Raw genomic sequence first — 23,653 nt, 5'->3', positions numbered from 1 at the left:
CGCTCCTGTAAGTATGTATAACCAGCCAAGCAAAGTCCCCCTACACTATCAACTGGAAGAGGAACTTGAGGTGCTGTTTGACAGGGGAATGCAGCTCCTCAAACCTGCCAGAAGGCAGCGTGCAGCCTGCATTGTCTGTTGGTGAAAGGGCAGGACTAAGACTGCAGATGCAGGTGTCATCTCTGCTGCTGCCACCCGCCCTGGGGGAGATGCTGTCCCTCACAGTGCACGTGCAAAATCAGAAATGGAGTACAGGCCCTGTTGGCAAAGCTCTTGGAGATCTGCAGGAGAGAAAAGAGGTACCCCCAGAGTGGCCCGTGACCTGTCGAGGCACTCATGGACACAATTACAGAGGAATGCCCATTTTTAAGGCAGTGCTCTACTGAGCCCCTCAGGCCAAGAATGACCAAAAAAGACCAAAAGACAGAAACAGTTGTACTCTTAACCAAAGGAGTTAAAGAGGCAAAAGCCACCGGGTGACAGGGAATTCTTGCCTTTGTGGAGGGGGTTGTGTTTTGTGCCCGTGCAGATGAGTTGGGTTTGGTGACCAGCTGGCTGCTCGGCAGCTTCTTGCTTCTGGGAAGCATATTCCGTGGTTTGAAAATGCGGATGTGATTAGAGGGGCTGCCCTCCACCCAGCGCTAGCACAGTCATACTTCTTGCTATCAGGTTTTCGCCCTCATTATCTAATCACCCAAACACTTTGCACGGAGGCGTGAGAACTCTGCGAGCTTCCTGAATTTTGTGGAGCCCTGTACTGCTTCCCTTCAGCACTGCTTACTCGCAGAACCCAGGCTCTTGTTGCAAGCTTGGAGGGTGTTTGCTACCATGGGCCGGGCTGCCCCTGCCTGCAGGGATGCTCTGGGTGCCAGGACCCTCCATGCCAACCACCTCTGCCGCTTCCTTCCCCCTGAGGGTCCGGTGCAGGAGAGGGAGGTCACTGATGGGGAGCACTCCCTGGAGAAAGGGCCGTTCCCATCTCTGCTGAAGAGAGGACATGAAAGCAGCCTGTGAACCGGCCATCAGGCTTTATCTAACCTCTTATCTATCTGACCTGCCCTCCCTGTAAGACAGCACACAAAATGTCACGCAGTTCCCTTGTATCGAGCCCCCAGGCGTAGCCTTATCTAAATCACACGTGTCTGTGCTTCTGGAGTCCTACAGCCAAGTTTCCATCGATGGGTCTCCAAGAACTACAGGTCCCTTGATTCACCACAGCCAGTATCCAGCCAGGATTACAAAGCACGCAGATCCGAAAGTGACCCTTGCCTGAAGCAATGAACAAACTGTTTCCCAACCTGCGAGCAGGGGGCTCACTCAGCTCTGCTCCCACGGCCCCTTTCACCTTCAAAACCCCGAGACGCGCGTGTTGGAAGGACCCCACATCCCCAGCTCGCCGCATGTGGAAATCACGTCAACAGCAACTACGCTCCTCAGCACAGAGCAATCAAAGGATGAGGTTAAATAACAACCAGTCTTTGGATCCAAGCCCAGAACATATGCTGAACAAATTTGGGCTTGTGGACTACGTCTTCAGTCAGTAAGCGCGGCCCCTTCCTGTCCCTCGGCTACAGCAGCAGCAGGAGCTGAGCCGGGGGCTGCAACTTGCCCCAGGAGGATGCAGGCACGAGCCCAGGTCACAAGGTCATCACTCTTCATTGCTCAAGTCACCTGCAAGTGATATTCCTGATACGAAGGTGTATGAAATTTGCCCACAGATTTGACTGAATTTGCATCCAGATTGTTTGTGTGAACGAGGAGCCCGATAGGTTAAAAAAGTGGAAAAAGCATTCAATGAAAAATGTGGACATTTTCCCCGTGAGAATAATTAAAGATCACAGCTACATTTTATATTAATTTATTAGAAAAGAGATACACAGTTTAATGTGCAAATATTTACAACAAACATTACGATGAAACATCAGGAAGGCGAGCCCCTTCCCTCAATCAGTGACTTACTCCTTCAGACCAGAGATGACTCTTTAATGCTTCCCCACAGATTTACAACTACAAAAAAACCCCAAAACAACCCCAAAACTATAATGCTTCATTTGCACACGACAAAGTTTCTTTTTTTATTTGAACAAAAAACATTCTGGCTTTGACATGGCAATAGTCTGCTGTTTTGGTGGCTTTTTTTTTTTTTTTTAAGAAAAAAAAAAACCTGAGCAATTTTTGTGGAATGGGGGAACAAAGGAAAGGCATTGCCCTGTGCTTCAGTCTCATCACAGCGTCTGGTAGTTTTTGAATTACTAAACCACTGAATCACTTCAAGGAATGGACCTCCAAAATCGACATCTAGGATGTAATTAGTGAAAGGGAAGAAAATGGGCACTAGCGTTGGCAAAAGCAAGCCAGGCTGAATGCACCTGGCTCGGGTTAAATGGCTGTGGACATTTCTCAGGTAGAGTGTTCCTGTCTGCCAGTCAGGAATTTAATGCTGCCTCCTTCAATAAAGGAATTATAAATACAAAACACAGTTTAGTCCAAAGAAGCAAACAAGTGTCAGAGCCCTCTGCACCTTGGTGAGATGTGTGCTCAAAGGCTGCAGAATAAGGCCCTATTAAACCCAAATGGAGTAAAGACCTTGGGAATGCACGTAACTCCCAGCAAGGACTGAAATCCTCCTCACTCTGAAGCTCAGATCAGACTGATTTCTCTGTGATTCTTTAGGGTGTATTTCCAGCAGGTGTTTGACACGGGGTGATTGTTAATTCAGTGGCTGCAGCCAATTTCAGGGTAGATCCACCTCCCCTCTGATGAGCTCTCCCCGTGCCTGGCTGCTGGGACGCTGGGCGATAACATATATATATGTATATAAAACCCCACAATAACCACAGGACTGAAACCATTCAGCTTGTTTCCCACATCATTCTGCAACTGAACGTCATCTGGCAGCTCCACAGAGCAACATTTCCAATGAAGCAAAGACTCTTGCCCTCGTTTGCACGAGACACCCCAGCAGTGCTGGAGAAGGCACTGCAAGTCCCTGCTGGGCAGTGCCAGCTCCACCAAAGAGTTCCCTAAGGAAGCACTGCCCGCTCCACGCTCATGTAGGTGCAGAGCAGCTCTCTGCATCAGCTCTCACAGTACTCTAAAGAAATAACACACAAAGAACTACACAAAAGGGCGATACCACCAGGACTGTGCGTGGCTGACCCCACAGCTGGTGCCCACCAAAGGCTCTTGGCCTGGGCTACATTTTCAGATGTGACATTGTCAAAAGCTGACTCCATTTTCAGGTGCTTACATGGATTTTCTTTTCTCTTTGGCCAAGGACTCGGTATTTAGGATGAGACTTTAATTAACCAGGGACTTGCAGGGGCTGCTGTGGCTCCATTCACAACAAAATCCTTAAGGATGGGTTGGCCACAGTGGATTTGGCATTTGCCATTCTCCTGCCATCCTCCTCCTGTTTGCCTGCATTGAGTATAGCAGAATTTGACTAAGAAACAACCAACCAAACAAAAATGAGCCTTGAGGGAGGACTGCTCTGCTTTCTGCTTTTAAAACTTTTTCTTGTCTGTTCAATTGCTCCTGCTTCATGTGTTGTGCTTACACACATGGCACGGACCCTGGAGCTGCAGGTAAGAACAGTCCTTAAGTGAAAAATCAGAATAAATCCCCAAGCTTAGTTCTTAGTTAAGAAATGAAGGTTAGAAACCAGGGAGTGGTGTTTGATCAAGATAAGAGAGCAGTCGGGGCAAGCAGGGGACACACGGAAGTTGAAAGGGGCCATTCTGATTTAAGGACAGCCCCCACCAACCTGTCTGTTTACATCCTTTTAGGGAAAAGAAAAAAAAAATACCATAAAAAGCTTTTTCCTTTCTAAACTTCTGAATGATCCGTTAGCCAGGATCATCAACTTTTAATGGGTTTTTACAATAAACTAGAACAACAAGCCAGTCAGTTGTCTCCACTAAGGTGGTATCTGTCCACTTTCTGTCCAACAGGAGCTGATTTGTATGCCACAGCACTCAGCATCGGGGGCTGCCACACCATCACTCTGCAGTTTGGGACCTGCAGTAGTACAGGGTGATGTCACCTGCCCCACGTTCTCTGCCGCAGGCCTTAGCTGGCCTTTTAACTCTGTCATCGCTGCAGCACACACCAAAAGCTTTCAGTGACATGTAGTACTGACACACCTTGAAAGAAAGGCAGTTCTTCTGAGCAGAAAGGCAAGGGGGCCTGTAACTGTGGCCCTTCCTTGCTTACGTCTCTAAAAGGCCTCTGTGGAGGTGCAGATCTGCACCCACCGCCTCTCCCCAAACCCACTTCCCTTGTAGCAACACCACACCCAGGGCACGGCTGCTCCACACGCTCCTAAGTCAGTATTAGGCTAAAACAACTGGGTATTCAGCAAACTAAATTTCACACAAGACAGACAAGATTGATATGGAAAAGCCTAAATTCTTCTCAAAACCTTTTTGAACACTAACTTTCATTTTAGAGCTCGGGGGGAGGAGCAGAGTAGGAGGAAACAGCAGGTCAGCTATCTGCAGTATAAACCCTGGTTTTCCAAGCAGCTCTAGTCCAGGACACTTTATGTCTGAAGGGCCGGGTGCCCAATTTGCCCCAGAGTCAATAAAGGCGCTGGTGAACCTCATTGTTCCCACAGGGTAAGCCACGAAGAGCCTGGTCACCACACATTCCCAGCTTTGTGTTTGCTCTAAAGAAGCAGCGAGACTTGCAAGCACTTCAGCTCTCTTGAGGTAGGAGAAAAACGGTGTTTCTGTTCGCTGCGCTGCCTCTCCCAGCGGGACCGGTGACTTGGCCGTGGCTCTCGGCCTCCTGGAGTGCCCAAATGGCTGAAGCATGGCAGGTGCCCGGAGGACGGGAAGGAGGAGCCTTGAAATGCCAGTGGTTTCTGCAGTAACGTTTCTGTGACCTCTGTTTGGTAAATCAGCGTTTTTGGGCTGTGAGATTACAGTAATACAGTGTGGTAGCAACAGGCACGTGAAGGGAGGCCAGTGACTTGGCACTGCCAGAGAGGAAGCCTTTCGTTAAGCGTCCCGGCTGCCTGTCCGCGCTGGCAGGATCCGGCCTCCTGCGGCTACGGGTGCTTACCAGCCTGAGCAGAGCCTGCGGGAGCAAATCCAGTGTGGGTGGCTCAGCGGTACGACTACGTATTTCCACGGTTCAAGTGGCTGTGAGCCACCTTAAAATAAAGATTGCAGCCAAGCTTTTTAAGTTAAATACGTTATAAACTATACACATATGTGATCCTGAGATAGTGCCTGTAACAAGTCCCAAGGTAGACAAGCTTCCTGAACCCAGCGGTCCTCACGCTGCGTAAGCGCATTGTTGTTGTGTTTTGGCAGGCCTGCTAGCCTCTCTCAGAGCACGCTGCACTTCCTAATGCTCTTTTTTTTTTGGGGTGGGTCTAGTGAAACAATCAGTTTGACGACTGCTACCAGCAATTCCAATGGCATTTCTTTTGCAGTTCAGATGAAAGCATTCTTGATCCTTTGCCAGTTCTCCCAAGACTTGCAGAAACAGGCTCACAGCTTCCCTTTCTATTTTTTGGCCAGCCAAGAGCTGTGTGCCTGCAGCCTCCTGCTAGAGGAGCAGCTGTGCTATGCTGTGCCGAAGACACTCCTCAAGATAGGGGAGAAAACATCAGTAGGAATCAGACAGCGAGGCGACAAGTCTGAGCCACAGCGGAGAGGAGCAGCTCAACACGATGACCGTCGTCCAGAGGGTCAAAGGCCACACGTCCCAGTCCCATTGGTACATAGTCCTGCTTTGAGTTTCTGACAGCGTCAGCTCAGAGTCAGACCTTTTAAATCCAGGGGAAAAATATTTTCCAAAATTCTCTTTGCTTAAGCACTATATATAGTCAAAAAGTTATTTTTATTGTTTCAGTATTTTAGCCCTTAGTTGATTAGTCACCAGGACCTGTCAGATGCCCACTGCCACAAAAGCACTCTGAGCACCCGCAGGGTTTGTAGGAATATCAAAAAAATAGCTTTAGCAACTAGGAATTATGCAACAGAGGGAGAAGGCAGGACTAACTAGATTAATGCAACATGTAGTGGATTTGTTAACATTAAGTGTATGGCTCGTTGCAGAATCATGCCAGAAAACGGTACCATGTAGCTTACTGGTAAAGGCAGTAAAAAGGGTAATGCATCACTTTAATCATCGGTGAACCACTCACTCATTCAACATACTATTTTCAGCTGAAATCAAAGGTTTCCATTAAAATGCCATTCCTTTACAGACCATAAGCGTCTTAGAACTGTCTCTCTGCCTTTGAACTCTACTGTGATAGCTGCTTCATTAACATTGTGGTTCCAGTGCAAAAAAAGAAAATCCTGCAGATCCCAAGTCTTCTTCCTTTAGACTTTCGATTGCCTCTCATCTGTCCATTCCTGCTTAGTGTTCTGTAAAGCCTGAGTCTTCTGTTCATCTACCTGGACATAGTCCACTCTCTGCTCCTCAGAGAGAAAAGGTTTCTGTGGGGGAGAGAGGAAAAAAAAACCCGTATTAATTTTAGGGTGGAAAAGGGATGCTAGTGAAACTTGGCTTGATTTTCTGTTTTCCCTCTCCCTTGTTCCTTGATTGCTTCACTTCACCTTGAAGCTCACAGTGACATCCGCTGACAAAAGCATTGCTTTACAGCCTGCTTTAGCTATAATTATCCATCTGTCACCCTGTCACTCAGCCCAGCACAGCAAGCGAGGGAAACGTGCTGTTCTGGCTATTTCCATGCAGATAATCATTCTCTTCTCACCCAAGTCATCCTGCTGCAGGGATAACCTAACTGCATTTTAACTGCAGGGAGGGCTTAAATAAGAAACCTTATGAGTCTTGAGTCTTTTGCATCCAGGAGTCTTAGCTGATGAGGAAAGATGATACACCAGACATGAAATGGCTCAAACCAACAAGAGGTCATTGCTTTGCAGTGGTACTTAACCACACACCACCCAGGCAGGTTATAAGCTCTTGAGAGCAAGGAATGTATTTTCTCAGCATTGCAAAGGAAATTGAAATGCTTTTGGCAATGCAGGAATAAAGATGCACATTTTGCCACGTTACAAGAGATGGTATGGTTTTACCCTGTGAATTCATCACAGGCTGGAAACTTGTTACTGGAAAGAGATTTGGGGAAAAACTATCAGGAAAGGGTTTGTGAAAACTTGATGAAAGAGCATGCAGAGAACCTGCAAGCACCAACAAATTTGCCCCCAAATCTTCATGGCTGCACATCCCAGCACAGCCTTGTGCCCTGTGTCGACCTCGTGCTAATGGCATCCTTGTGAGTCACGCTAAGAGCACCTTGTCATCACCCTAATAGTGCCTGAATGATACTAATCTTGAGCCTGCCAGAAATGCAGTCTGCTGGAAACATGGCAGGCTTCACCACAGTACTTAGGGAACCTAGCAGAGTGTAACTTTTGGTCCTGGTTTCATCCCAGCAGACAAAAAGATAGGAGGCTGTGGGGTTTTTCAGATGACTCATACCTTCTGTACAGGGGATGGGGAAGCAGAGTTAAAATCCAACGCTAAGTAATCAAGGTTAGATTTCCTTGTCCATGGAAAAGCACCACTATATGGAGATGTTGCCTGTCTGTGTTCCTGTTGGGAAAGAAGAGAAACTTTTAGTGCTCTTAAAACATGATCCTAAAAGGAAAGCAGGACAGCAACTGTGAGGGGGGAGACTCATCTGGCAGAATGGGAATGAGGAGGGTCAGCATCCACGCAGTGTTCTCTGCCAAGGGTGTGTTTGGTGACAACCCATAGCAAAATGCTGACTAATTGTGGGATGGCATAAAGAAACTATGAGAACCTTTTTCTCCTGGTAATTATGGCAAAACAAGCAAACCAGGCTGATTTTCATTCAGTGTGATCAGTAATGACTTGACCCCAGCTTCTCAACCCAAGCCCTCGGAAGGCTCAGACCTTCAGGGCTTCCCTCTTAACCATCATTGTTTCTATGAATCTGAAGAAATGGTGAGAACTCTGTTTAAATCAAGCAGCTAAAAATGAATGTCAGGAAGATCACAGATGACCAAAAATGTAGGGAAGGTTTTATTTGACTAGAAAAATCAAGTAGTTACAAATGGAACTGCCCTCCAGAGCAGACTTTGATCTAGTAGAGGTGTGGGTTAAAATTTGAGACTATGGTTCATTGAGACTGTGGTCAGTTTTGAGTAGATTTCTAAAGCCATTGCCTTTAGAATGGCTTTGGCTATGGACCCAAATCTACAGACACTGGCTCAGATCAAGGAATTTGAGATCCATTTCCACCTAAAATTCAGAGGAAACTGAGATTCTGGTCTTTTGCAAGATATGGCTAACGAGTGAATGAAGAAAAGGAAGCCACAAAGCCAGATGTTCTTCTTTCATGGGATGGGAAGTGGGGTTAGTGCCACCAGCCAAAGCAGAAGCAATAAGAGACTTTAATGGGAGTTCTGTTTCTGCACAATATTTGGTGTGTTTCCTTAGGAAGTGCACTAACGGCTTTCTGTCATTTCCTAGGAGATTTTGCAGGGCACACTTCTAAAAGGTGAAAAGATTTAATTTTCCTTTGCATTAATGAGTTCTCATGTAAATATGGCTGATCCCTGTGATCTCTTGGAACTGCTCAGCAACATTCGTGGGCGAACAGCTGAGTTCTGCAGAGCAGAAGAAGGGCTTCCCTCATCTCTCTGTAAATTGGTCCCAGTGTCTTTGGTTTAAAACAGTTTCATCATTTTTTAAAAAAACAGAAGGCAAAGGACAAACCTCCTCAACATTTTTTCTTAGAAAACAAACTTCTGCATTCTCCATCAATGTGACAGAGCAGAATAAAGCAAAGGATGGCTGTGTGAAAATGAAGATTACCATATGAATGTAACTTTCTTCCTCTTCTCCGGAAACTGAATTGGCAAATATTCTTGCTGAATTAATACCGTCTCTTTCTGGTGAGATAAAGCTCATTCGATTGCTATGAAGAAAAACACAGGAGAGGTTAAGGAAGCCTCTTACAGATGCTCTGAAATGAAGCCAAAGCCTGACACAGTCCATATGGTGAATAAACTCACACTAACGCTGCAGCCTTTATGGAGAGGATGTCAAAAACCACTCCTTAGTTCTAGAAAAAGTGTGCTACGTTACCATGAGTGGTTTTGTTGGTTCTTTTTCCTCGGATTTAGCAAAGTTTACCACCACTGGTATGACAGAAAACATAAAACATTGGAGCAATTCTTCAACAGGGAGCAAAGAGGTCTGTGTAATACGTGCCGATGGGGCAGTTAGTTGTGTGGGTATCCCCATTTTGGGGATTGTTGTGAACAAACTGGCTACTGGAGGGGCACGCAGAGGAACTTGTCTGGCTTTGAACACAGAGTAAACACATGCTATCTGTGTTGTGGAGATAACTGCAACTCAGCCCTTGTACAAGGAAATCTCTTCCACTAATATAACTGTCAGAGGCAGGTCATAAGTAAATTATTGCAGGCTAGCACAGTGGGGTTAGTTATTAGGAAATTAGATGGCCACTTTGCGCAGCATGAACGGTACCATTGCTTCTGCCTGATTAGTTCCGGGCTCACTTCTCTTTTAGTTTTGTTAATGTAAAACATGCACACTCTCTCCGAGCTCGTTATGCTTCAGGACTCTGCACTGTGTCAGCACTAATTAACCACAGTGCTCTGGCAGGGATGCTCGAGAGGCAGGCTGCTGGGTTTCCCTACCAGGCAGGGCTGAACCAGCTTTGGAGTGTGCGTCTGAGAGAGGGGTCTACAAATGAGGAACTGCCCATCTCATATCCCTTTTGCCCTCCAAATGACTACCTGAGGCAGGGGAGTGGAAATGCCCGTCTGGCAGTCACACCAAGGAAAAACCACATTCCCTATGCAGAGGAGGTTGGTGGGAATTGCTGGCATTTGTTTGCACATGAGCACAGCTGGCTCTCCGGCCAGCCTTTCCCTGTAGCGCCAAGACTCCCCCAGCCAGCAGGCTGCAGTCCTTCCCTGCTCACAAGTTCCCTGAAGATGAGTTTTCACAGCCCTCGGAGCCCAACTGCATCATCTGTTCATACTACCTGGGCTTTGGGACCAAAAGCATTGGTTTTACCCCACAGCTAGTTTCCAGTGACAAAAGGTAAACCAAGAGATCACGTCTGAATTGCTGTGTGGCAGTGCAGAAATCTACACCCAGGCTACGTCACGCAGATCTTTATCTGGTTCCCCTTTGATATATTAATTTTCAGGAACAAAAATGGCTCCAACACTTTAAAAAAAAAATTAAGGCATGCAAAGCCTTTAGCCATTGCAGCAGCCACGCCAGAGTGCAGAGCAGCACCAGCCTTTCCAAAAGGACCCTTCAAAACAGACTAAACATCACTGCATGATGCTGAATGCGCTGGAGCTGCCTATCATGAAAGGGAGCCTTGCTTTTCAGAGACAGCAAAAGCCTGGGGGATGCTGGAAGGAACCCTGGGGAATTTTTGTTTGTGGACTTTGCCAGGAAACTGTTTCTTGTGGGATGTGATAAGTTATTTTTAACTCCATTACACAGTGTTAATGCTTAAAAGAACGGCGGGTTTCTTGTTGACTTACTAAGGCACAGTCCACATCCTGGTCACAGCAGCATGCTCCCGGATTGTGGAGAGGTTCCTCAAGTCCAGAGGAGGTGGCCGTGCTGCAAGGACATAGAAAAGGGACTACATTTCCAGTAGCAGAGCTAATGAGAGGTACAGGCTGGTTCAGAGTGATGCAGTTTTGTATTAACAGCAAAAATCGAACAGAGTGCAAACGACTGTAACTGCTGTAACCAAGACATAAATCAGTAACAAATGACCACTTCAGTCAGCACTGGAAAGCCAAGTCCTTCATTTACCCTGAAATACCTGAATAAATCCAACAGGCATAAGGACAGAAAATGCCTCACGAGATCCAAGTACTTGCTTCAACTCTGCTCTGCATGTGCTGCCTTCAAGGAGAGGCCAGCTCAGCCTACAGGTCTAAACAGGTTTTGGGCTCTGTTCTAAGCAAAAAGGTCCTGCACGTGGACCTCAGGACCATTCCTCTCATCTCTCAATGTGCATTTTCTACTCCTTTCTCAAAGCCCTCAAAGAAATGACCTGAGATTGTTTTGTTTCCTGGCAATGGTCTAAATTTCTGTCTCCACTTCACAGTAGCATCTCCTGAACCAATTTCTGAGTAGCCCTGTGGCTCTGCAGCCCAGAGAGCTTTAACCTAGGCTAGGTTTAGGCACTTTCTCCACTGCAAGGCTGAATTTTGTCCCCAGTACATCCTCTGGAGATGCCATGAAAAGCAGGAGTGGAAAATTACCATCAGTAAAAGCATCTGCAGGAAATTCCTAATTAAACCAAGACAGCTGCATCTACCCAACAAAGGTTTAACCAAGAGCCCACACATGGAGTTTGAGTATTTGAGCGCTTGACTGTCCCGTTCCTGGAAGGTCAGGGAGCTGGTGAGACTGAGACAGCAGTCAATGTGCTTCAGAGCTGCAGGGTTTAGTCTGCTGCCTCTCCTGGGCTAAGTTCATTTGGTCGTTTGCAGTCAGGGTGGATCTGAAGACACACCATGCTGATGGTGCCACCCGGTCTGACTGCAAAAGTAGGCATGGCCACTCTTCCTCTGCTCAGAAATGACCCTGCAGACACACCCTGTGTCACAGCGCTGTAAGCTTTGCACACACAGAGCAATTCAATCCCTCCTCTGGAGTGGGAAGTGCTTTAAAACACGCCAAGGACACTAGGAAAGGAGGCCACCCACGTCCCTGCTATCAGGGCTCTTTGGGTCTGGGCTTACATTTCCTCCGGGGCTTGAGGTCTCTGTTCACGGGAGGGGGCTCCAGGTCTGAGGGAAGCTCAGGCAACGGGCTGGTGAGTTTCTCAGTGCTGACGACAGGGAAGGTGAACGTGGCTGAGCCGGGGCTCATGGGGATGTAGCCGTCAGGGGAACAGTCGGAGCCGGGCGCAGAGGGAGAGGTGCTGGGCCGCATGGGCACGTAGCTGTCCTCCGCGCTGTCAGCAGCCGTGGAGTAGAGCGGGGAGAACCGGCAGGGCTGTAGGGACAGAGGAGGAAAAAGACAGAGAGAGGGGTTGATAAATGAACAGCTAACCCCTTGCAAGCTGGGAGGTCCTGTGAGCTGGCAACAGATCTGAGCCAAGCCCCAAGCCCAGAGAGTCCTGATGTGACCTAAAGAGGTGCAAGCTGGAAAGTCATGGGGCAAACACATGGGTTCAGATGCACACTCCAGCTTTGTTAGTGAGTCACTGCTGGAAACTAGCCCCAAACTTATTGGTATCTTAAGTAGGTTAAATCCTCCCACTTCAGTGAGGCTGCACTTGTCTCTCCCAGCAGTAATTCTGACCTATAAAATGAATGAGGTGCCTTCTTAGTAAAAAAAAAAAACATCTGAAAGGAGACCGACCATCTGAAGAACTAGATCTTTGCAAACGTGGAAGCTGAGAGAGCAGACACACAGACCTACAAGATGCTTCTGATAGCTGAGAATAAACACTAGAAATTCATTTCATGTAGGTTAGTTGTGGCTAAGTGGTGAGAGGGATGATTTTCAAACCCTGTAAGCTTTCAAAGGGGAGGAATATTTAAGTTGCCCACCACCACAGCTTACATGCAGGCAGCAAAGGATCTCCACACAGAAGACACTATCCAGTGCCAAGCAGAAGACTGGCTCTGTTATGTGTGATGGTGGTATATATAACCATGTCTGTCAAAGGCTGAGTCAGGAAGCTTTGGACTGACAGAGCCCTGAATCACAGGTGCTTTGAGAGCAGAGACTTTCCTATGTCCTCAAGTGGCGATCTCCCTCAGAATCATGAAGTGATAGACTTCTTTAGACTCTTATTTCAAGAGATAAGTGGTTTTCTCAGGTGCTGTTGGTCAACATTTTAATTCTTGAGGCTACTGGTATCCCTTTTCACAGCAGACCTAGCTTCTTCTGCTTTAAAAACTGGTCAGTGCTGCGGCCTCCCCCTCCCTCCTCTCTCAAAGGCTGCCTGCAGCTGCAAAGAAGTGGCACAGACCTTGCCCAAAGTCAATTGCTTCTTCCATTTTTTAATTCTTCTGCCAGACACAGGAGAGGAATGACTGCATATCAGGATGTGAAATGATTCGCTTTCTGAAGTTTGTCATGTGCCAGTGTTTTAAATATATGCAAGCAGAGTACTTACCAAATTCAAGCTAAGCCTCTTATCCCTACTTCTCAAGGAACTGCCTTCCATGTCTGCTGTAAGGGAAAAATAGTGATTAAAATGTGATAAGGCAGTGCAACCTCATGGAGATAATTCTGGAGAAAAGCATATGGCTCTAAAATAATTAGATCTCCATAAAGATTCTATAGCTCCTAGTATTTTTCCCAAATGAAGAAATCCAATGACACTTAAGATCGAACCAACTTAGTAGCATTTCAAGAGTGATTATATCTATTTTAAGTGTGATGAAACCAAGGAACATGTTCATATACAATCCAGCTGTGACTTATGCTTCCTGCAGCACAGGCAGCTGGGAGAAAGACTGGTGTGGTGAGCAAGCACCCAAGGAGAAATTTAAACCTGGCTCCTGCTCTCGTCCTACTCTGTGTTCCCATCTGCTAAAGTGGGGAAATGACATGAAAAGGGACTCTAGGAAATCTTAGTTCATTATTGTTTGGAAAGTTATTTGGGAGTCTGGTATGGAAGGTGCTGGAGAAGCACATGTTATTGTACAGGGGGAACTTAATGGTAGGAGAGAAATCTCTTTGTCACTCAGAAATGCTGATGTGGCACAAGTGGCTCAAGCTGATGGGGAACAAACAGCCAGAGAAAAAGTCATGGTCCCAGTGTCCCCTTGAGCAGCCTGCCTTTGTCTTGGTGTAGGTCAATTCTGGTTTTGACACAGAAGGCAAAAAACCTGAAACCCAGCATTTGGTGCATGAAGATCAGCAGTGGGAGATGCTTCGAACTGTGATCCCTCTCTGGGAAATGATTTCCTGTGCAGAAAATGCCTTAAAACCCCTCAACCATGTTAATCCAGCCCCTGCTCCCATGGTGGAGACGTCAAGGCTGCACTGTGACTGGGGGGCTTTGTGGCAGCAGGAAAGCAAAAGTGCTAAACAAGACCAAAGCGCTGCTGTCAATGCAAATACACCCTGAGGGGGGCAGCCACTGGCCTGGGACAGCCGCATTTATTTATTGTTTTGGCAAAAAAGATATGCAGGCACAATGCTGTGGCAGCTGCCAGGACACAGGTGCCTTCCACATGTCCAGCTCGTTCCCTTCATGGCACTGCAGCCGGCACACGCTGCCTTTGCGCTGGGTTAATTACATCCCTTCAGTTTTACAAGTTGCCAAGGGCCCAAAATTAAGTAAAATAAATGGAGTGGGCTCACTCTGGGAGCTGGTGAGGAACAGCTGCTTTTGCCCTGTTTCTTTTTCTGATCTGTCTTGTTAAACACATTTTAATTCAGAGTTTTAACTTTTCAAATAGTTTCATCTGCACTTAGGGGAAGAAAAAATAGCAGCACTTATTAATTCATTGCTGCCCCCTGTCAGGCAGAGATAACCTTGCAGCACGGTAGCAGAACGTGACATTTGGCCACTTAATCCTCTTCAAAACATCTTGGCATAAATGGTGTTGGAGGAACAGTAGCTGTCTCAAGCAGGCTGGCGCCGTTGGAGCGGCTCGCGTGTGGAAGCAAGGGCAGCACCTTTCAGGGAGCCACCAAATGTCACTGATAATAAAGAATTATCAATTCCACTGATGGGTGTTTCTCCTGAAACCTTCCAAGAATTGTTTGTACACTAATAAACAGGCTGGGCAGAGGACTCCATGCTTTAGCTTCCAAGCTTTAAAAGCAAGATGTAACAACCCTAGACATGGATTGGTCATTCATGCTTGTCCTTCAAACCCTACATTTCCCTCCTCATCAAAAATGACAAAACACTGCAAAATACTTGATTCTCAGCCAGGTATTCCAGCAGCCTCCCTCTGTTCTGTGGCCCCAGAAAAGCAAACCTTCTCATTCTGCATACACTGGCCGTTGGCACGTCTGTGTTCTGGGGTTTCGCCTGTCATTTTTGTTTGCGATGACGGTGTGTCAGGAAGAAGGGAGAGTCTCCTCAGCTCAGCAGAGCCTGGCTCTGCAGCGGGTTTTCAGGCTGCCCTGACAGAAATGCAAGGACAGAGTGGGATGTGCTCAAGGACACAGAGTCCCTGGTTCAGCTGGGATTACATCCCATCCCCAGTGCCTCCCTGGCTTCCCATTTTTTACTCTAAGCTGTGAAAAGACATGCTGCTGCTATGGAAAGGTCTGGCTGTAGCGAAGTACAACAGCTACAAAGGCAATTCCTGGGTGCAAGCCCACATTTTCACCTGCTTAAAGAGACAGTTTGGCTGTGCCTGATTCAGTGGCTGCCTTTTCCTTTTTCTCTACTGCTTTTTTTTGGGGGGAGGGAGGAAGCATGGAAAACTAGGAAGTGATGAGGCACCCTGAAGAGATCACAGCCAAACTGCTGCCTGTGTGTACACACCAAGGGCCTTTTACAGTGCAGGAGCAGAATGTGAGGGGTAGGTCTGAATCCTCTTTGTACCTAATTTGAAACAAGCATTCCAGGTTGCTTTGGGTGGTGTATGATTTTGCAGGGGGGAAGATGGGGAGGCGCAGCTGAAGGTGGGCAGCTCCATCCCTCACACTGGTCCTGCTTTGTTGGCTCTCAGAAATGCACTCACCTTTCCAGTTCCTCACGTTGTCCAAGCTGGACAGGGAGATCCTCCTGGGCACCAGAGCAATCTGAGCCCGGCTGATGCCTGCATGCCCGTTCTGGAGGGCCCCACAGCCCACCTCATCCCCTCTTCTGTCTGACAGGTGGGTTGGTTTGGGCGGCCGCGGTGGAGGTGTGTTGGACAGGATGTCCAGCTGGGTTACACCGTATGGCAGCGTGTTTTGGCTCTTGTCAATCTGAAAGGTTGGTGTCAGCGGCGTCCCCAGCAGTGGAGAAGAGGAGGAAAAGTCACTAGGTGACCCACTAATGTCTGTGTTCCTGGACATGGTGCTGGGATTTGCCAGCGGGGCCCCATCCTGGTGCACAGTGCCAGTGCTGGACAGCTGCACAAAGTACAAGGAGGGCTGGGACTGCAAGGAGTCGACAAAAACATCGTCTGATGAGGTCTGCTCCAGAGATCTGTCTGAATTCGACCAGCTGTCACACCTGCACAGAGACAGAGGTCAGAACCCGCCCTTCCCTTTTCGTCTGGTTGCAACTCAGCAAAGTCACAGCACAACAAACGAAACCACCCTACAGTCTGGGACAAAATCTGTCCCTTCCCCGTGGCTGTGCAAGGTCCCCCCTGAGCTGGTCCCTTGAGCTCGGGCACTTAGTGGAGCACCATGGGCAGCAGCAGCCAGAAAGGACATTTGGAAGGTTGCCACATGTGAGGTTCCCAGCCACACACCCTGGAAAGGGACAGGAGCAACATACAATGCTTGACCACTAATCTGTGTTTTGAAAAGCCCCCTGTAAATTCAGTTAGGCTGAAGGTCCTCTGTTGTGCTTGGGAGCCCACCCTGAGCGGCAGGGTTCAAGGACCAGTTTGCCCCAGTTTCCCTGGGCATCACTGATCAGACAGAGAGTGGCTGCAGACCCTGCAGACCCCAGACCTACCTGTTGTGGCTGAGCTTTCCTGACTCGCAGTTGGAGAGGAAGAGGTAGTCGGGGAGGAAGACCGACTCTGACTCGCTGGGGGTCTCCTCTGCAGCAGAGACGTCAGCAGCAGTGTGGTCGACGGAGAAGGAGGGGTCGGCGATGCGGGAGGCGTGGGTGGAGGCGGCTGGCGATGGCTGGGGGGACGAGGTTGTGTGAGACAGGCTCTCCACTGAACCTGCAATGGGAATCCGTGCCTGAGGGACGGCTCAGACTCAGCCTGGCCCACGGCCTCGCCCGGCCATCACCTTCTGCACCAGGGATGCTTCAACCCCAGAGCAGCAGCAGGTGAAAACTGAGAGTGGGGAGAAGGAAGCCTGATTGTGCAGCAGCTCCCCCTGCCCAGGCTGGGCAAGCCAGCTGCCAAATCGAGGGGCTACAGGAGGCACAGAGCCCCCACTTGCTCTGGGGTCCCTCAGTCCTGCAGGGCTGTAGCATCCCTCCTGCAGGCAGATTCTGCTGAGGAAAGTGCTGAGGCACAGCAGTCTGTTTTATCAAGTATTTTTTTGGAACTAATGCAAATATGAATTATTAACCTCCACCACTTCAAATTAATGGTGACAAGGAAAGGGACTGATTTATTCCCACTTCTTAGATCTCAGTGCCCAAAACCGAGTGTTGTGGCTCATGGAGTAGCCAGATTTGTTGCACACCTGCACTTGTCTGCAAACTCCTCATGCCTTATGCCTCTCTAGGCTGGACATCAAAGCCCTGAGAGCTGTGGTGTAGCTGTTACTGCCCAGCTGGTGGCTTGTTGGCTTTGCTGACAAAAAAAAGAATGCTACTTTTCTGGAGGCCATAAGGCACAGAGGAACCTTCCCTGCTCCTTCCTTCTCTAGTCCCTTTGGCACAGAGGGGGGGGGGGGGGGGAAAGGAGCAGGTTTGGGCTGCAGGGAGTAGGGCTGTCCCAGGCTGCACAGAGCTCCAGGTTTGCCTCTGACCAGCAAGGTCACCCTTCATGGGCAGCCTTTGGCCGAGGCACTCATACCCACCCAGCACTGCCACACAGCAGAGACACGCCTGCCTCTCTTGCTCTCCCAGCCCCCATCTCTGACAGAGAGATGGAGACACTACACAGGAGGGCTGAAGGAGCCATGGCTGAGCCACACAGAGGTAAGGCTAAGCACAGTCTCTGGCCCAGCTTTTGGGGCATTTTGACTCAAAAATAGAGTCCTCGGTGCAAGTAAGACCTCTCACCATGGGCAGCTGTGGAGTGGAAAGGGCCTGGGGTGTCTTTGCAGAGCTGCTCCCCAAAAGCATCTGCTCCTGGCAACAAGCTCAGACAGTGGCCCCAGGAGCACAAACCCTCAACTGGAGAGTATGATTTTGCTAATGAAGTTTCGGGTTGCTGTGTGGCGGTTGCTTCACCAGGGCTGCACGGGGACCAAGCAGTGCTCACTGAGTGCCCCAGCTGTCCCTGACACCTGTGGGGCTCAGCAGTGGGTACCCATCTCTCTGGCTGAAGCACAGACACCTCCTGAGTCAAAGCTGTAAAACCCTTCTTCAACATGAAAACCCCACAGCAAAAACAAACACAAGAAAACAGCTACTGCTGATAAAAGCAAACCAAGCATAAACACACCTTCACAGCATAGCAAGAAGGCAGGCTTCTCTAACACTGATAGCAGGGAATGCTGTGAGCCAGGTCCTGCACTGTGCAGGGAGATCCTGAGATCCTCTGGCGGGTTCTGTCCAGTCCTCAGCTCAATGCAGTAACAAGCCTTGGTGCTGTACTGGGTTGTTGTAGTCGCCTCATAAACCTGGGAGGTGCTAGGTATTTGTGCAGTCAGGTAAGGAGGGAAGGAGAGGGCTGCCAAGACTTGGATGGTTAGACACCAATGTCACCAAACACCAACAAAACCCTCCAGTGACCCAGACTTCCACTTCAGCCAGAGCTCATCATCTTGATGATGAGCTTCACCTCATCATCTTTCTGATCTCAGTCAGAAGAAGAATCAAAGAGCTGACCTTTTCTCCCTACACTACCTCACACCTCATCCCTTTAAAGTGGGGAAGGAGCCATCTCTTTCCTTCCAAGAGTGCTCACTGCTGCTTCCTCCTGGAGGTCTGGTGCAGTGGTGGACCCCAGGCCAACAAAGAACATAAGCATGTGCTTAAACTCCAGCTTAAGCAAAGCTCTTGCTTAATTTTGAGCAGGTGTTTCTAGCAGCGGGATGTCAGCAGCGAGCATCTGGAAGGGATGGCTTTTACAGGGTTTCCCATTTGCAGAGCAGAGCTGAGGGCTGCAGCCTTCCCATCTGAAAAACAACTTTTGTGCATTGTGCTGGCTCAGATGGTAACTCTGCTTTCAAACCTTGGACTCTGGGAGCTGTCTTGCAAGCTGAGGATGATCAAATATGCACAGGGCTAACTCCACAGGGATCTCAGAAGAGCGTGTTCACATCACCATCTGACCACATTTAGTATTTTTTTTTTAAAACCCCAGCAACTAAACCCCACCACAACGCCTAAAGAAGAGAAATGAACCACATTCTGGGTTATTAACACAGAGAACAAACAGGCCTGAACTCCATCTGGTCCTCGCAGGGTTTAGCAACGGATTATCCCACCAGGAAAGGCTGTGAGCTGCAGACCACATGGCAACCGTTGCAAGCAGGAGGGAGAGATGGGAGCAGAACAGCCCTGCCCTTTGCTAACCTTCAGGGGCTCAGGGACCTGTAGCCAGCTCCTAACAGACTGGCACTGTCCCTGCCAGCTCTGCTTGTAACCGAGTCAGCGTGCACTGAGGCTGTACTGTAGCAGCAGCTGGGTAGAATAAATTATGCATGGCCTTTGTCGACAGCAAGAAGACAGAGAATAGGTTTGGTGCCTGCCCTCCCCTTTGCCAGAGAGACAGTGGGCAGCTTTGGCTGCCAAAATAACTGTTTCTGTGGGTACTAACCCAAAAAGTCTCTGCTCTGTTTGAGGAGGAGTCACCACGGAAGATGTGGAGCATCCTCTGCAGTGACTTTCCCCATCAATGCAGAGTCACTGCTTGGAGAAACAGAGGGCTTTTCCCTTCTGCTGCAGATCCCAGCCCACTCCCCAAAAAATTTATGGTGCAACAGCAGTGCAGGGACACAGTGGAATAGGGGGTCCTGTTCACACCAACCCCCCACCAGGCTGCATGGCCATATTGAGGAGGTAGAAATGTCACCCACCATGCCACTCACCCCTCCTGGCCAGGGGCCAGAGCCTGACATTAAAGAGCAGCCCTGAGTACATGCAGCAGAGAAGGGATTTCCTCTGGCTAAGAAGGGAGTGTAGAGGGAGTAGCCCCAGTGTCTGTGCGTCAGCATGGGCTAGGAGAGGCCATCACTCCTCCCCTGAACTCCTATGCAAGGGCAGGGTGCTGCTGTGAACAAGCCTGCCAGGATGCTGCCTGTTAAACTTTGTACAGAAACAGAGGGGAGAAACAAAGTGAAGATGCTCAGGAGAAAGTGTCTCTGCAAGGAAAGCACAGTGCCTCCAGAGCCACTTGGTGTGGTGCTCCTGGCTCCACATGCTCCCAGCACGCTGCCCTGGCTGGGGGAGATACTCCCTACACCAAGGTCTTGGAGAACCAAACGATCCCCATGCTATGGCAGGGTCTGTGCACATTGGCAAAAGGCAAAAAAAGAGGAGAGACATTTAAAGAGGCAAAGAAGCCATCAGAGGAGCAGGCAAAAAGGGAGAAGGTGCCAGCATGGGGCAAGGATGGGTGGGAAGAGAGTAAGTACAGGTGTGGGAGAGGTAGAGGAGCAGAAATGTTCTAATTCAACTGCCAGCAGCCAAGAGGCACCCAAGGGTAACCTGTCAGTTGTGACCCTGCCAACATCCTGGTCCACGCACTGTGCGGAGGGGCCGCTAGCAAAGAGGTCCCCCCAGGGACATCAGGCTCCACTGTGGCCCTGGGTGCTGTGGGAGAGAGTAGAGCAACTGGAAAGCAAATGGAGATCAGCAGGGACCTTCAGATAGGGGTTGCATCCAGAAGGAGCAAAGCATTTACATTGGACATTAAACAACACCTGGAGCCTGTGGAAGAAGTGAAGAGGGAACCCAAGGTGAAATGTTCTTGGCCTGAGGACCTGCCTGGGGGAGCATTCAATGCACAGCTACAATCTTTAAAAGTAAGGGGTCCTAATGAAAGAGGCTGAACAACTTCTAGTTGTTTCTCCATTGAAAACCAACTATATTGCATTGTGTCAGTTAATGACAGTTTTAGCTTACATGGGGGATACACACAGCCACCTCATTTCACAACCTCCCCTGCCCAGGCACGTGGCCCAGGCCTCCTCTCAGCCCTTCGTGCCCACAGGTTCCGTGGGACTGGGGAATGACTGCTCCATTGGAAATTCTGCCAGAGGTGGAAGCAAGATTTTTACATAGAAATGGTAGGAAAATAGGCAGGGAGGCCTTTTCCTCTCTCCTCCAGCTGAAGGTGTTGGCTCCCCCATCATGCTCAGTGCAGCCAGCGGCTCCACTTCTTGTGGCAGTCGCGTGTGGCAGCACAATGGTTGCTGCTGGCAAGTCCTTCCCCACAGCCACCCTCCCAGGTGCTTCCTGACATCTGCCTGGAGCCTGCACTTCGCCTCAGCCACCCCTGCTCTTGCTGACTAAAACGCTGTCCCCACAGGGCCAGCCGTGGTTTCACCAACCTCCGTCTGGCTCTGGCTGCTTACACGGCAGGCAGGAGGCTGCTGCTAACCAGGACCTGGCTGTTTGTCCAGCTTTGCTACTGGAAGGGACTATCTGGGAACAAAGGGATAGTGTTTACTGCTGAGTGACTGGCAAACCTGAGGCTGCACTTTCTGTTGCATTAAGCAGAGAAAGAAGCAAAATTTGGATTTGGCCTCAAAGTCACAGCGGATTTTCAGGAACACAAGGACTGCCAGTGCCTGATTTCACAGTGTAATATTGGGTTTGAGATTCATTTTAATACACAGAACAGCTTATTAAAGTTTCCTGCAATTGATGTGTCTTTCCTTTGATGATTCATTTCAGGGTCTATTATTTTTTAAAAGAGTAGCATTCAAGTTAAAAAAGCATATGGCATTTAATAGAGCTTTTCTCTTCTTATGTTAATTTTTAAGGGTAATTTGTTTAAACCTACAGGCTCTTGGGGGATTTACCTGCTTCCAAAAAGCTGAAGCAATTAGCAGCTGTTTGGAATGTGATGTGCAACCTGTGAAACTGTGCAGATTTAAATCAGAGGATCTGAACGTGCCCTGTGGCCTGACCTGAATACACTCCAGACCTGACCTGACCGGCATGAACCACAGGATAAATAGGAGATCTTAGGAGCTATTTGCCATTAGAGATACAGTAAGTGCATGTCTGGAAGCTTAGCTTACACCGTCTGTGATGAGGGCTGTCAGTTCAGGTGTCAGACTTTATATACTGAACCAAGGTAAATGCACTGCACTGCTGAACGTTTGGGGGTTAAAGTCCACCCTGAATGCAGCAGAAAGCTGGGAGAGCAGCTTTCCCACCTGCCACACAGAGCTGTCACTTCTTGTCCATCAGTCTTTGCTGAGAGAGAAATGCCACTGTGCAATACCCTGTGTAAGCCTTCTGGGCAGTGCTGCACCAGAACAGACATTTCCCAGTACAGATGCATCTAACCCAGGGCAGCCGCTGCACTCGCTTCTCTGCCACGGCTCACATCTGCCTGTGCACATCCTCAGCACAGTGCCAGCACAAGTCTGCATACACATTTGAGATGCAAAAATGATTTTTCTCTTTCCTGTTTTGCACAAAAAGCCCTTCTTTTGAGAGTAATCTGCAAAATTCTGTCTAAAACAATACTGCACCAGAAGTGGCAATGCAAGAGCAACATCTCAGTGTCAGGAAGGACAGATCAGTAGGAAGGAGGTTACTGAATATCCCTAATTGCAGCCAAGCTCCAAAGGGTTATTGACTCCCAACTCCTCAGAGCCACCAGCTCTAGTTCACCAGTTGCATTCATGGGCAGTTTGTACTGACATAAAGATATGCCAACACATAAAAACATAGCAGCACATTTTCCTGGTCGTTTCTAAAACCAATGGGAAGAGGATGTTTATAACAGGACCACTGCAGTTCTCTTTCCACTCCCGTTTCCCATCAGAAGAAAATACTGAAGAGAAGATTAAAGGCAGCCAGGAACCAGGACAGATGAAAATACAACATCTCACCATAGCCTTTTGTTTCCTTTCAAGGTACAAGGTAACGGTGTAGCTCTGCAGCACTTGCAGACACCAGTAGCAGACTGAGTGTAGCAGGAACGATGGCAGGATAATCTGCCTGGCCACACAATGATGCCCCTAAACATATTCCTGTCCTTGGGATGAGTCCCTGCACCACCACCCTCTTCTGCTCTTGCACTGCCTTTATCATAGTGAAGGACTTCGTTCTGACTCACTTCCTATGAAGCTCTCAAATTGCTGCTGTATCTGCCCCTTGGAAATGTCAAGGGAAAGACAGATTGCTGTTATCTGATCCCGATTGTCTCATTTGAAAGGTAAGTTAATGATGATACAGATCCCAACTTTAATTACTGGCTACATCCATCTTGGAGTGGTTAATTCTTGGAAGCTTTCCAAGAAATTCACCCTACTGAGTATATGCAGGTGTAGGTCCTGGCAAAACAGGCTGACTTTATGCTTCCCTGGCAGGACCATCTCTTAAGTCTAGACACACACTTCTAACACCTTCCTATCTTCTGACTTTTCTTTATTTTTCTTCTCATTAATAGACTAAGACAGCTCAGTATTTTTGTCATTGATTTATGTATGTGCATATACACCAAGTCTGTGCACATTCCATCCACATCCAGCACAGCCTGAGAAAATGTGAGTTTTGCAGGATACTTTCCCAAAACAGGTGTCTTACATTAAGCCAAACCAAATAAATATGGGACGTGTAATGAAATAAACGGCCCCTGAAGATAACAGTCAGTCAGCTTTTCACATAAACAGTACCTTTTCTTATTAAGGATTTGCTGTTTATTCTAGCAGGAATGGCTTCATCGAA

The 23,653-nt window shown here is 48.4% G+C and overlaps 1 protein-coding gene across 1 annotated transcript in view; it reads right to left on the bottom strand.

Annotated features, from left to right (window-relative positions):
- Positions 1 to 6,325: 6,325 nt before the first annotated feature.
- GAB3 (GRB2 associated binding protein 3) overlaps positions 6,326 to 23,653 on the bottom strand; it is a gene marked incomplete at its 5' end in the record, with an annotated part of 61,163 nt that continues 43,835 nt past the window's right edge. Inside the window, 8 exons of the mRNA XM_084268990.1 lie at positions 6,326 to 6,458; positions 7,468 to 7,581; positions 8,830 to 8,932; positions 10,548 to 10,629; positions 11,766 to 12,021; positions 13,154 to 13,209; positions 15,690 to 16,168; positions 16,622 to 16,838. Coding sequence (XP_084125116.1) covers positions 6,342 to 6,458; positions 7,468 to 7,581; positions 8,830 to 8,932; positions 10,548 to 10,629; positions 11,766 to 12,021; positions 13,154 to 13,209; positions 15,690 to 16,168; positions 16,622 to 16,838 — 1,424 coding nt within the window. The 3' untranslated portion in view covers positions 6,326 to 6,341. The remainder of the gene's footprint in view (positions 6,459 to 7,467; positions 7,582 to 8,829; positions 8,933 to 10,547; positions 10,630 to 11,765; positions 12,022 to 13,153; positions 13,210 to 15,689; positions 16,169 to 16,621; positions 16,839 to 23,653) is intronic.

The sequence above is a fragment of the Gallinula chloropus genome (genome assembly GCF_964237585.1).
Source record: "Gallinula chloropus genome assembly, chromosome: 11".
In the NCBI taxonomy this organism is placed as follows: domain Eukaryota; kingdom Metazoa; phylum Chordata; class Aves; order Gruiformes; family Rallidae; genus Gallinula; species Gallinula chloropus.
This window is presented reverse-complemented; position numbering and strand designations above follow the sequence as displayed.